The sequence below is a fragment of the Salmo salar genome, chromosome ssa20 (assembly GCF_905237065.1).
Source record: "Salmo salar chromosome ssa20, Ssal_v3.1, whole genome shotgun sequence".
NCBI classification, from domain to species: Eukaryota; Metazoa; Chordata; class Actinopteri; order Salmoniformes; family Salmonidae; genus Salmo; species Salmo salar.
In genome coordinates, this window is record NC_059461.1 from 60,139,015 (window position 1) to 60,153,005 (window position 13,991).

Genomic DNA, 13,991 nt, shown 5'->3' on the forward strand with positions numbered 1-13,991 from the left:
GTCAGACGTCAAACACTAGAGTTACTGGGTCCCCACAGGTCAGACATCAAACACTAGAGTTACTGGTTCCCCACAGGTCAGGCGTCAAACACTAGAGTTACTGGGTCCCCACAGGTCAGACGTCAAACACTAGAGTTACTGGGTCCCCACAGGTCAGACGTCAAACACTAGAGTTACTGGATCCCCACAGGTCAGACGTCAAACACTAGTTACTGGGTCCCCACAGGTCAGACATCAAACACTAGAGTTACTGGTTCCCCACAGGTCAGACGTCAAACACTAGAGTTACTGGTTCCCCACAGGTCAGACATCAAACACTAGAGTTACTGGTTCCCCACAGGTCAGACGTCAAACACTAGAGTTACTGGGTCCCCACAGGTCAGACGTCAAACACTAGAGTTACTGGGTCCCCACAGGTCAGACATCAAACACTAGAGTTACTGGTTCCCCACAGGTCAGACGTCAAACACTAGAGTTACTGGTTCCCCACAGGTCAGACATCAAACACTAGAGTTACTGGTTCCCCACAGGTCAGACGTCAAACACTAGAGTTACTGGTTCTCCACAGGTCAGACATCAAACACTAGAGTTACTGGGTCCCCACAGGTCAGACATCAAACACTAGTTACTAGTTCCTCACAGGTCAGACATCACACACTTGAGTTACTGGGTCCCCACAGGTCAGACGTCAAAGACTAGAGTTACTGGTTCCCCACAGGTCAGACATCAAACACTAGTTACTGGGTCCCCACAGGTCAGACGCCAAACACTAGTTACTGGGTCCCCACAGGTCAGGCATCAAACACTAGTTACTGGGTCCCCACAGGTCAGGCATCAAACACTAGTTACTGGGTCCCCATAGGTCAGACATCAAACATTAGAGTTACTGGTTCCCCACAGGTCAGATGTCAAACACTAGAGTTACTGGTTCCCCACAGGTCAGACATCAAACACTAGAGTTACTGGTTCCCCACAGGTCAGACGTCAAACACTAGTTACTGGGTCCCCACAGGTCAGACACCAAACTCTAGAGTTACTGGTTCCCCACAGGTCAGACGTCAAACACTAGAGTTACTGGTTCCCCACAGGTCAGACATCAAACACTAGAGTTACTGGTTCCCCACAGGTCAGACGTCAAACACTAGTTACTGGGTCCTCACAGGTCAGACGTCAAACACTAGAGTTACTGGGTCCCCACAGGTCAGACATCAAACACTAGAGTTACTGGTTCCCCACAGGTCAGACATCAAACACTAGAGTTACTGGGTCCCCACAGGTCAGACATCAAACACTAGTTACTGGTTCCCCACAGGTCAGACATCAAACACTAGAGTTACTGGTTCCCCACAGGTCAGACATCAAACACTAGAGTTACTGGGTCCCCACAGGTCAGACGTCAAACACTAGAGTTACTGGTTCCCCACAGGTCAGACATCAAACACTAGAGTTACTGGTTCCCCACAGGTCAGACGTCAAACACTAGAGTTACTGGGTCCCCACAGGTCAGACGTCAAACACTAGAGGTACTGGTTCCCCACAGGTCAGACGTCAAACACTAGAGTTACTGGTTCCCCACAGGTCAGACATCAAACACTAGTTACTGGTTCCTCACAGGTCAGACATCACACACTAGGGTTACTGGGTCCCCACAGGTCAGACGTCAAACACTAGAGTTACTGGGTCCCCACAGGTCAGACGTCAAACACTAGAGTTACTGGTTCCCCACAGGTCAGACATCAAAAACTAGAGTTACTGGGTCCCCACAGGTCAGACATCAAACACTAGTTACTGGTTCCCCACAGGTCAGACGTCAAACACTAGAGTTTCTGGTTCCGCACAGGTCAGACAACAAACACTAGAGTTACTGGTTCCCCACAGGTCAGACATCAAACACTAGTTACTGGGTCCCCACAGGTCAGACGCCAAACACTAGTTACTGGGTCCCCACAGGTCAGACATTAAACATTAGAGTTACTGGTTCCCCACAGGTCAGACGTCAAACACTAGTTACTGGTTCCTCACAGGTCAGACATCAAACACTAGAGTTACTGGTTCCCCACAGGTCAGACGTCAAACACTAGAGTTACTGGTTCCTCACAGGTCAGACGTCAAACACTAGAGTTACTGGTTCCCCACAGGGCAGACTTCAAACACTAGAGTTACTGGTTCCCCACAGGTCAGACGTCAAACACTAGAGTTACTGGGTCCCCACAGGTCAGACGTCAAACACTAGAGTTACTGGTTCCCCACAGGTCAGACATCAAACACTAGTTACTGGTTCCCCACAAGGCAGACGTCAAACACTAGAGTTACTGGGTCCCCACAGGTCAGACATCAAACAGTAGAGTTACTGGGTCCCCACAGGTCAGACATCAAACACTAGTTACTGGTTCCTCACAGGTCAGACATCAAACACTAGAGTTACTGGTTCCCCACAGGTCAGACGTCAAACACTAGAGTTACTGGTTCCCCACAGGTCAGACGTCAAACACTAGAGTTACTGGTTCCCCACAGGTCAGACGTCAAACACTAGTTACTGGGTCCCCACAGGTCAGACACCAAACACTATAGTTACTGGTTCCCCACAGACCTGTTTTTGCCCAGTGCTGGTTAAAAGGACAACAGCTTAGATCTCAGAGGTTTCAACCAGGTTGGCTTTGCTAATGATACTGATCATCTGCAATTGTGTTTATGTACTTGTGCTTCATGTGTATTCATCAGTAAAGACATGGTTTATAAGCTCACCGGTAGAGATATGGTTTATATGAACTACTCAGAGTAGTCAGGGTGGAGTCAGGGTGGAGACCTGAGCCAACTTCCCGTGCTTACCGTGGGGAAAGTAGGACTGGTCAGGCACCGTGTTATGCGGTGATTCGCACGGTGTCGCCAGTGCGCATTCACAGCCCGGTGCGCTCTGTGCCTGCGCCCCGCAGTTGCCGCGCTAGAGTTGGCATCCAGCCAGGAAGGATTGTGCCGGCTCAGCGTTCCTGGTCTCCGGTGCGTCTCTGCGGTCCAGGATATCCTGCGCCAGCTCTACGCACTGTCGCCAGTGCGCCTGCACAGCACAGTTCGTCCTGTGCCTGCGCCCCGCACTTACCGGGCTAAAGTAAGCATACAGCCAGGACGGGTTGTGCCAGCCCTATGCTCCAGACCTCCAGTGCGCCTCCACGGCCCAGTATACCCTGTGCCTGCTCTGCACACCCAGTCTCTAGTGCGTTTCCCCAGTCCGGTGAGACCTGTTCCGGCTCCACGTAAGAAGCCTCCAGTGATGATCCATGGTCCGAAGCCTCCAGTGATGATCCATGGCACAAAGCCTCCAGTGATGATCCATGGCACAAAGCCTCCAGTGATAATCCATGGCCCGGAGCCTGTAGGGATGATCCATGGCACGAAGCCTCCAGTGATAATCCATGGCGCGGAGCCTGTAGTGATGATCCATGGCGCGGAGCCTGTAGTGATGATCCATGGCGCGGAGCCTGTAGTGATGATCCATGGCACGGAGCCTGCAGCAACGGTCCCCTGTCCGGAACCTCCTGAGACGGTCCCCAGTCCGGAACCTTCTGAGACGGCCTACAGTCCGGAACCTCCTGAGACGGCCTACAGTCCGGAACCTCCTGAGACGGCCTACAGTCCGGAACCTCCTGAGACGGCCTGCAGTCCGGAACCTCCGGAGACGGCCTACAGTCCGGAACCTCCTGAGACGGCCTACAGTCCGGAACCTCCTGAGACGGCCTGCAGTCCGGAACCTCCTGAGACGGCCTGCAGTCCGGAACCTCCTGAGACGGCCTGCAGTCCGGAACCTCCTGAGACGGCCTGCAGTCCGGAACCTCCTGAGACGGCCTGCAGTCCAGAGCCTTCAGCAGCGGTCTGCAGTCCAGAGTCTTCAGCAGCGGTCTGCAGTCCAGAGTCTTCAGCGGCGGTCTGCAGTCCAGAGTCTTCAGCGGCGGTCTGCAGTCCAGAGTCTCCAGCGGCGGCCTGCAGCCCAGAGTCTGCAGCGGCGGCCTGCAGCCCAGAGTCTCCAGCGGCGGCCTGCAGCCCAGAGTCTTCAGCGACGGCCTGCAGCCCAGAGTCTTCAGCGACAGTCTGCAGTCCAGAGCCTCCAGCGGCGGCCTGCAGTACAGAACCTCCGGCGATGATCCTCGGTCCGGTTCCTTCGACGACGATCCACGGTTCGGAGCTTCCTGCGAAGATCCACGGTCTGGTTCCTCCGGCGACACAAAAGCGGAGGAATCAGCGGGTGGAGTGGGGGTTACGCCCCGAACCGGAGCCGCCACCATGAGTAGATGCCAACCCGGACCCTCCCCTATAGGTTCAGGTTTGCGGCCGGGAGTCCGCACCTTTGGGGGGGTACTGTCACGCCCTGACCTGAAAGAGCCGTTTTTCTCTGTTTGGTTAGATCAGGGTGTGACATGGGGTGGGCATTCTATGGGTTATATTTCTATGTTGTGTTTTTTCCTTTGATTGGCCGAGTATGGCTTCCAATCAGAGGCAGCTGTCTATCGTTGTCTCTGATTGGGAATCATACTTAGGCAGCCCTTTTTCCCTCCTTCAGTGTGGGATCTTGTTTTTGTCAGCTCAGTAAGCCTGCAGAACGTGACGCTCGTTTTTCCTTGGTTTGTTATTTTGTTTGAGTGTTCTGAGTTACAAGAAATATAAATATGAGCACTTTCCACGCTGCACCTTGGTCTACTCATTACGACGACCGTCACATTATATGTACTATTCACCAGTAGAGATATGGTTTATATGAACTACTCACCAGTAGAGATATGGTTTATATGTTCTACTCACCAGTAGAGATATGGTTTATATGTTCTACTCACCAGTAGAGATATGGTTTATATGTTCTACTCACCAGTAGAGATATGGTTTATATGTACTACTCACCAGTAGAGATATGGTTTATATGTTCTACTCACCAGTAGAGATATGGTTTATATGTTCTACTCACCAGTAGAGATATGGTTTATATGTTCTACTCACCAGTAGAGATATGGTTTATATGTACTACTCACCAGTAGAGATATGGTTTATATGTTCTACTCACCAGTAGAGATATGGTTTATATGTTCTACTCACCAGTAGAGATATGGTTTATATGTTCTACTCACCAGTAGAGATATGGTTTATATGTTCTACTCACCAGTAGAGATATGGTTTATATGTTCTACTCAACAGTAGAGATATGGTTTATATGTTCTACTCACCAGTAGAGATATGGTTTATATGTACTACTCACCAGTAGAGATATGGTTTATATGTTCTACTCACCAGTAGAGATATGGTTTATATGTTCTACTCACCAGTAGAGATATGGTTTATATGTTCTACTCACCAGTAGAGATATGGTTTATATGTTCTACTCACCAGTAGAGATATGGTTTATATGTACTACTCACCAGTAGAGATATGGTTTATATGTTCTACTCACCAGTAGAGATATGGTTTATATGTTCTACTCACCAGTAGAGATATGGTTTATATGTACTACTCACCAGTAGAGATATGGTTTATATGTTCTACACACCAGTAGAGATATGGTTTATATGTTCTACTCACCAGTAGAGATATGGTTTATATGTTCTACTCACCAGTAGAGATATGGTTTATATGTTCTACTCACCAGTAGAGATATGGTTTATATGTCTACTACTCACCAGTAGAGATATGGTTTATATGTTCTACTCACCAGTAGAGATATGGTTTATATGTTCTACTCACCAGTAGAGATATGGTTTATATGTACTACTCACCAGTAGAGATATGGTTTATATGTTCTACACACCAGTAGAGATATGGTTTATATGTTCTACTCACCAGTAGAGATATGGTTTATATGTTCTACTCACCAGTAGAGATATGGTTTATATGTTCTACTCACCAGTAGAGATATGGTTTATATGTCTACTACTCACCAGTAGAGATATGGTTTATATGTTCTACTCACCAGTAGAGATATGGTTTATATGTTCTACTCACCAGTAGAGATATGGTTTATATGTCTACTACTCACCAGTAGAGATATGGTTTATATGTTCTACTCAACAGTAGAGATATGGTTTATATGTTCTACTCACCAGTAGAGATATGGTTTATATGTTCTACTCACCAGTAGAGATATGGTTTATATGTTCTACTCACCAGTAGAGATATGGTTTATATGTTCTACTCACCAGTAGAGATATGGTTTATATGTTCTACTCACCAGTAGAGATATGGTTTATATGTTCTACTCACCAGTAGAGATATGGTTTATATGTACTACTCACCAGTAGAGATATGGTTTATATGTACTACTCACCAGTAGAGATATGGTTTATATGTTCTACTCACCAGTAGAGATATGGTTTATATGTTCTACTCACCAGTAGAGATATGGTTTATATGTTCTACTCACCAGTAGAGATATGGTTTATATGTTCTACTCACCAGTAGAGATATGGTTTATATGTTCTACTCACCAGTAGAGATATGGTTTATATGTTCTACTCACCAGTAGAGATATGGTTTATATGTTCTACTCACCAGTAGAGATATGGTTTATATGTTCTACTCACCAGTAGAGATATGGTTTATATGTTCTACTCACCAGTAGAGATATGGTTTATATGTTCTACTCACCAGTAGAGATATGGTTTATATGTTCTACTCACCAGTAGAGATATGGTTTATATGTTCTACTCACCAGTAGAGATATGGTTTATATGTTCTACTCACCAGTAGAGATATGGTTTATATGTTCTACTCACCAGTAGAGATATGGTTTATATGTTCTACTCACCAGTAGAGATATGGTTTATATGTACTACTCACCAGTAGAGATATGGTTTATATGTTCTACTCACCAGTAGAGATATGGTTTATATGTTCTACTCACCAGTAGAGATATGGTTTATATGTTCTACTCACCAGTAGAGATATGGTTTATATGTTCTACTCACCAGTAGAGATATGGTTTATATGTTCTACTCACCAGTAGAGATATGGTTTGTCTTTGTCTACGTTGATGTTGTTTAGAGGGTCCATTCTGAACCAGGTGTTGAGAGTGAAGCCGTTCTGGTAAGGCCACTTAGCAATGGGAGGCAGCGCTATAGCCTGGAGTGAGAAAGGAAAGAGAAAGAGAGAGAGAGAGAGAGAGAGAGAGAGAGAGAGAGAGAGAGAGAGAGAGAGAGAGAAAGAGATACTTATCATAGACGTCAGAGGAAGAGTCATCTCTAAACCGAATAATGTAACTAATATACTGCAGTGGTGTGATGGTTCTTTAGATAGTGGATGGATTACTCTCTGTGAAGACAAACTCTGGATGGAGACAAATTACTCTTTTGCAGATTTAGGAGGGGTTCCCCTGCTCAGACGTTGCATGCATCAACCAATGGTTGCTAACCACATCATCGACTGTGCCGTCAGTCCCAGATTGCAGTAACATACAATGTAGTTAGCTGATGCGTAAAATACCTATCCAGGCGTTGTAAGATCTGGCATGCATCAGCAACGCCTTGGCAGAAGAACGCGCCCTTTATAATGAACTGACCACATCTACAGCCATGCATCAACTCAACTGCTTCCTCTTCTCTTCCAACAATGAATTAACATCTGACCAATCAGAATAGAGCAAGGTAAGTGCTAGGTAGATAATCAATTACTATTACAATTCCAAACAGCCAAATTCAACATATTATAGAACAGTGACAGATACCTACAGTTTATGTATAACTATTTTCAGCTCTTCACACAAACAAAACATAATAAGAGGGAATGTCCAGATCACCAGCCCAGCCCAGAGTGTAAAGTCTTACCGCAGCACTGCGTCCGGGGAAGTTGAAGAAAGTGTCTGGACCGTGTCTCTGAGGCATCTGGTTCAGAACAGACAGCAGCTTCACTGCATGCCTCGGCTGAAGAGGAGAGATGGTTGTAGGAGAGAGGGAAGAGATGGAGAGAAGAGAGCGAGAAGAGATAGAGGGAGGAGAGGGGGGAAGAAGGAGGGAGGGGAGAGAGATGAGATAAAAGGAGGAGAGGTGGAGGAAGGATGGAGGGAGAAGAGAGCAAAGAGATGGAGGGAAGAGAGAGAGGAGACATGAAGGGACATAAAGGGAAGAGACAAGAGACGAGGGAAGAGACAGAGAGGAGACATGAAGGGACATAAAGGGAAGAGAGAAGAGATGAGGGAAGAGACAGAGAGGAGACATGAAGGGACAAAGGGAAGAGAGAAGAGACGATGGAAGAGATGAGGGAAGAGACAGAGAGGAGACATGAAGGGACAAAGGGAAGAGAGAAGAGACGATGGAAGAGATGAGGGAAGAGACAGAGAGGAGAAATGAAGGGACATAAAGGGAAGAGACATGAAGGGACAAGGGGAAGAGAGAAGAGATGAGGGAAGAGATGAGGGAAGAGACAGAGAGGAGAAATGAAGGGACATAAAGGGAAGAGAGAAGAGACGAGGGAAGAGAAAGAGAGGAGACATGAAGGGACATAAAGGGAAGAGAGAAGAGACAAGGGAAGAGATGAGGGAAGAGACAGAGAGGAGATGTAAGGAAGAGATTGAGAATATATGAGCCATGTTCATCAAGTACAACAGGTGATTCTAAACCCCAACTTGTAACCTCTCCTTCTCCTCCCTTGACTTACCCAGAGTCCTCTACTCCTACAACTTACCCAGAGTTCTCGGTCTCCCCTCAGCATGCTGAACAGCAATTTGAGCTCCTTCACTGTGATGCTGTAGCTGGCCAGCACTCCTAACATATCCACCAGCAGGTCTATACACACACACGCGCACACACACACACACACACACACACACACACACACACACACACACACACACACACACACACACACACACTAGTGTTGAGTTGGTACTTCACCGGCAGATAGGGTTTCATTATTTACTGTAAAAAAATACACAATAGAAACATGCCCGCATATTCACAACAGAATTAAAAAGAAAATTCCATGCTATTAGTTTACCCTCTGAAAATAAATTTCCTCTAAACTGCTGCTCAGTCTCATTATAAAACACACTGTGACTAATGACATTTTCTCTTTTCAATCTTTCCTCTCCTTTAAGCCAAAGGAATTTCAATATGCTTAAAATATTAACTTAATCCACATACATCCACCCAGCACTCTGCAGTGGGTACTGTACTGCAGGCCTACTGTAGGCAACTGGCCATGGAACAAGCTCTATGGACTATGTATTCTCTCTCTCTGTGTGTGTGTGTGTGTGTGTGTGTGTGTGTGTGTGTGTGTGTGTGTGTGTGTGTGTGTGTGTGTGTGTGTGTGTGTGTGTGTGTGTGTGTGTGTGTGTGTGCCTGCTTGCGTGTGCTTGCTTGCGTTTGTTCCTTTACCTGCGATCATGTCGTCAACGGAGCTCATCTTCAGCAGTAGCTGCTCTATGAGGCCCACCTCAGTGCTGGTCTGGAGGTTACGGACACTCTTCCTGAGGATGGCTGTGAACATGGACCACACCTCAGCCTGGCAGGTCACATCACAGTGCTCCAACAGCTCTACTATACAGCCCAGGCTCTCCGCTGCCGCTATGATGAAGTTCTGTTCCAGGTCAAACTCGCCCCCCACCAGCTGGAGAGGAGAGGGAGAGGGAGAGGGAGAGGGAGAGGGAGAGGGAGAGGGAGAGGGAGAGGAGGAATGGAGGGGAAGGGACAAGAGAGAGGGGGTATGAGATGAACAGGCATGATTGCCAGTTCAGTAAGAGAGGGGAGGCTTTTTCCTCTAAGAGACTGTGATTGTATTATAAAAGGGTATTGGAGTTGTAATGTAAAATCCAATGTTGGTTGGAAAGTGGAGGGGAAGGGGCATACTGTATCGATCACCCAACAATCATTATTCTATTCTTGAAGCTCAACAGGCAATTAATTGGCCGACTCTAGTAGCGCCTGATACATACAAAGAACACACTGTACAGAGGCTGCATCTTAATTGGTGGGCATGGAGGCAGACATGCATAAAATAAGGTCAGAAACCCTCCAGGTAACATCACTGGCACTGACAGGACAGAGTCTGCAGCAAATAAGGCAAGAAGTAACAGAAGAAAAAAGAAGAGAAAAAAAGAAGAAAAAAAGAACTAATAGCAGATCTAGCAAAAGAGAGAGAGCGCGAAAGAACGTGAGAAAGAAAGAGTGTGAGAGAGAAAGAGGGTGAGAGGGGGGGGAAGTAATGAGCAAACTGATGTGGTTCAATGGCCAAGCTGTTCAGACAACTGATTCCTATAAAGCAGAGTTTACAGTAACAACCTCCTGCTAAATATAGACTGTGTTCACACTGATGCACACTGAACAGACTACCTGGGTTCAACAGACTGCACGGGTCCTCTCTCCTTTCCTCTCTTATTCCTACCCCACCATCTCCTCTGCTTCCCCTCTCCTTTCCTCCCTTCTCCACTCCCTCCCTTCTTCTCTTCTCTCTCGTCTCCTCTCCTCCTCTCTCCTCTGCCTCCCATCTCCTCTCCTCTTCTTCTATCCTCTCCTCTCTCTTCTGCCCTCCTCTCCTCATCCCTCCTCTCCTCATCCATCCTCTCCTCTCCCCATCCCTCCTCTCCCCATTCTCTCCTCTCCCCATCCCTCCTCTCCTCTCTCTTCTGCCCTCCTCTCCTCATCCCTCCTCTCCTCATCCATCCTCTCCTCTCCTCTCCCCATCCCTCCTCTCTATTGTCCTCTCTACTCTGCTTTGTCTAAAGTTAATATTCCTTTTCATTTATTTACCCCTCATTTTATTATGGTAGAATTCAGATCCAGTAGTAATTGTTCTGTTATAAAAGGCATCAATTACTTAGTGAGCTTAGTGTGGTAATAGCTGTCTGGTACTAGAGTACAGAGCCCAGGGAAAGTATTCATGTGGAATGTAACATCTTGACAAAAACGTCCTTTTCAATGAGAGGAATTGATTTTCAGATCAGACTGTGTGCAGTTGAAGTTAGGATAATGTCTGAGGTATTAGGAAAACCAGGACCAGATCAATCATGTTTATTTGCTTTCTCATCTACACCAGAGAATCAGGATTATGACTAAGAACTAGCTTCTCCATTACATTGTGAGTTGAGCAAAAAAACTCAACATTTTTACTGCAAATGTATTGGCAGACTAGTAGGCCATGGTATAGAGACAGAGGAGAAACAAAGAGCCCTGCAGTCTGGGCTGAACCTAATCTCTCTCTCCTACCTCTCCATCCCCCTGTCCATTCATCACTTCATCCCTCCATGCACAGACAGCAAGCAGCAGACTAATTACAGTTGCACATCCTAATAAACTGCAGCCATTGTGCTCAGAGAGGAGAGGAGGAGAGGTATAGATGAAGACATGGGATGTGTCCCCCTATTCCCTATTTAGTGCTCTGGTCAAAAGTCTCTGGTCAAAGTAGTGCACTAAATAGGGAATAGAGTGGCATTTGGGAGGTGGACATGGACACAGATTAGCCACTTAGTCTGCGTTTACACAGACAGCCCAATTCTGATCTTTTTTTCACTAGTTGGTATTTTGACCAATCAGACTCTGAAAAAGATCTGATGTGATTGGTCAAAAGAACAATGTGTGGAAAAAATATCAGAATTGGGCTGTCTGTCTAAACGCAGCCTTAGAAGCTTTCAGCCTCTCTCTCAGGCAGCCAGTCAGACTGTTAGAGTAATTATACCAGCCATTATACACTACTTTAGCCACTTAAAACTGGCTAAACCATAATCAATACTAAGAACTCAGTGACAGAAAATGTATACACGTATACGTGTATACATTTAGCTTGAGTTTGTTTAAACCATACGTAAGAAGAACTCGATGGTTATCAAAGACTCAGCAGATTCAGAAATATAGGCACATTATGTAAGCCTGGGGTATGCCAGAGGCAACGAGAGCTAACACGATGTCCTGTACAGCAGTACAGCAGAATATCTGCATTCTAAACTCCAGGGAGGTATCCAAAATAGCACCCTATTCCCTATATAGTACACTACTTTTGACCAGAGCCCTGTGGGTGCCATTTGGGACCTCAAAAAAGGATTTGGAGCACTCCTAGAAGCCAGTGAGAGGACAGCAGAAAGGAGAAAAGAAGGACACAGTGAGTCTAATCATCAACAAAACCTTGAAGATGAAAAGAACAACTTGTGCAGTCCAAAGTCTTTTTTTACAGTGTGGTGGTGTATCTTCAATCGATCACGATCTCCTGGTTGGATGAAAAACAGAATAACTACTTTTTAACTTGAAATGTTTAGTATGCATAGCAGTGCCATTGTTTCCATTAGCAGAATAACACTTTCGTTTACAATCTCTTTCTGGATTTAGAAACCATCTTCAAATCAGTTTTTTTGTATCAGCTCCTGCTTTTACCCAGTCTCTCTTTTCTCATCCTCCTGGTTTTGACCCTTGCCTGTCCTGAGCACGTCCGCCTGACCACTCTGCCTGCCCCTGATCCTGAGCCTGCCTGCCGTCCTGTACCTTTGCCCCGCCTCTAGATTACCGACCTCTGCCTGACCTGACCCTGAGCCTGCCTGCCGTCCTGTACCTTTGCCCCACCTCTAGATTACCGACCTCTGCCTGACCCGACCCTGAGCCTGCCTGCCGTCCTGTACCTTTGCCCCGCCTCTAGATTACCGACCTCTGCCTGATCTGACCCTGAGCCTGCCTGTCGTCCTGTACCTTTGCCCTGTTGCTGTAATAAACATTGTTACTTCAACACGGTCTGCATCTGGATCTTACCTTTATCCTGATAATAACAACGTACCTCCTCCACCATCTAAGAATATAGTATATGTTAAGGATTACTAGAAGTAACAGGCTACATATAGATATAGGCTCAGTGTTAGTACAGTGACAGAAATTATACCCATTTCAATTTAACTCTACAGTACCGCTCACTTTTTCTCACTACAACCTCTCTCTCTCTCCTTCTCCCCTCGCTTGTGTATTAACCTCCTGACCATTCATCTCTGTTACACTTAACATCCTGATCAGTGATTAGTTCCTTTCTCCTGACTGCATCTTGACAGGATGACGAACCAGAGAGAGGGGGGAGAGAGAGAGATTCTTGGTCACCATGGTGACGGCAGTAGGTTGGACTAGTGACGTAATCTTCAGAAGGTTTCCAGTCTAAACAATGGACAGTGAATCAGGCAAAAAAAATTATTAGAAGTGATTTCCTATTTTCAGCTGTTGGTGACAATGAAAAGAGAGAAGGAGAAAGAGGATTACATCAAGATCAGTAATATAAGATGCCAAAACATGTTCAAAAATACACATCTGCTCCATAATAAGAGGCATCCATCGTGAAGGCCCGGGCTATACTACTGTATCCAGCATCAGAGTACACAGACAGCACATGCTAGTGTGTTGTTTCGGTTTCCATGTCATCCTAAATAAAAACAAAAAGCTGGTGGACTTTCAGTTCTTCCATTGGTGCAGCAGAGAATGACTACAGCAGCCATGCAGCAGCAAACCGTCTGGAAAAGAATTAGACGAATCGCTCAAAGATCAGCCTCACAGATTGGTCGATGATTGTGTCTGCACCCTGTGTGCCTACACCAAGTCACAGTGATAACAGAACTGCATTACAGGACAAGACCAGGGATGTATCCCAAATGGCACCCTATACCCTTTATACTGCACTACATAGGGAATAGGGTGTCATTTTGGACACAATTCAGGGCTAGACCAGAACGGATCAGGTCAGCCTGATAGTGTGTAAACTACTTAAGCTGCTCTCTGTCTCTCTGACACTGACGTGTACAGTAATCTTCAGTACTCTGCAGGCGTGTGATCTTACACAGCCACTCCAGTAGTCTGAAGGAGTAAACCCAGGGCTCTTCTCTCCCTCCTCGAGACCTGACAAAATGTCATGACTACAAAGGTCAGGCTCCCGCTCAGCCCAGTCCAAGCTGTGTAGTAGTGTGAATAGTGGAACACCACAGCTGCTCTGATGCTCTGGGGACTAGAACCACTTCCTCATTCCAACATGATGTAAATGAATTCACTAATTTGCATAACTGGCAGAAC

General features: G+C 46.3%; 1 protein-coding gene across 3 annotated transcripts in view; it reads right to left on the reverse strand.

Annotated features, from left to right (window-relative positions):
- The window catches only part of LOC106580977 (neurobeachin), a 344,141-nt gene that overhangs the window by 284,404 nt on the left and 45,746 nt on the right, over positions 1-13,991 (reverse strand). For all 3 annotated transcript variants that reach the window (XM_045703701.1, XM_045703700.1, XM_014162593.2), the window contains exons 2-5: positions 9,345-9,576; positions 8,653-8,753; positions 7,797-7,892; positions 6,974-7,095 (exon numbers count right to left, since the gene is read on the reverse strand). In XM_045703701.1, coding sequence (XP_045559657.1) covers positions 6,974-7,095; positions 7,797-7,892; positions 8,653-8,753; positions 9,345-9,576 — 551 coding nt within the window. The remainder of the gene's footprint in view (positions 1-6,973; positions 7,096-7,796; positions 7,893-8,652; positions 8,754-9,344; positions 9,577-13,991) is intronic.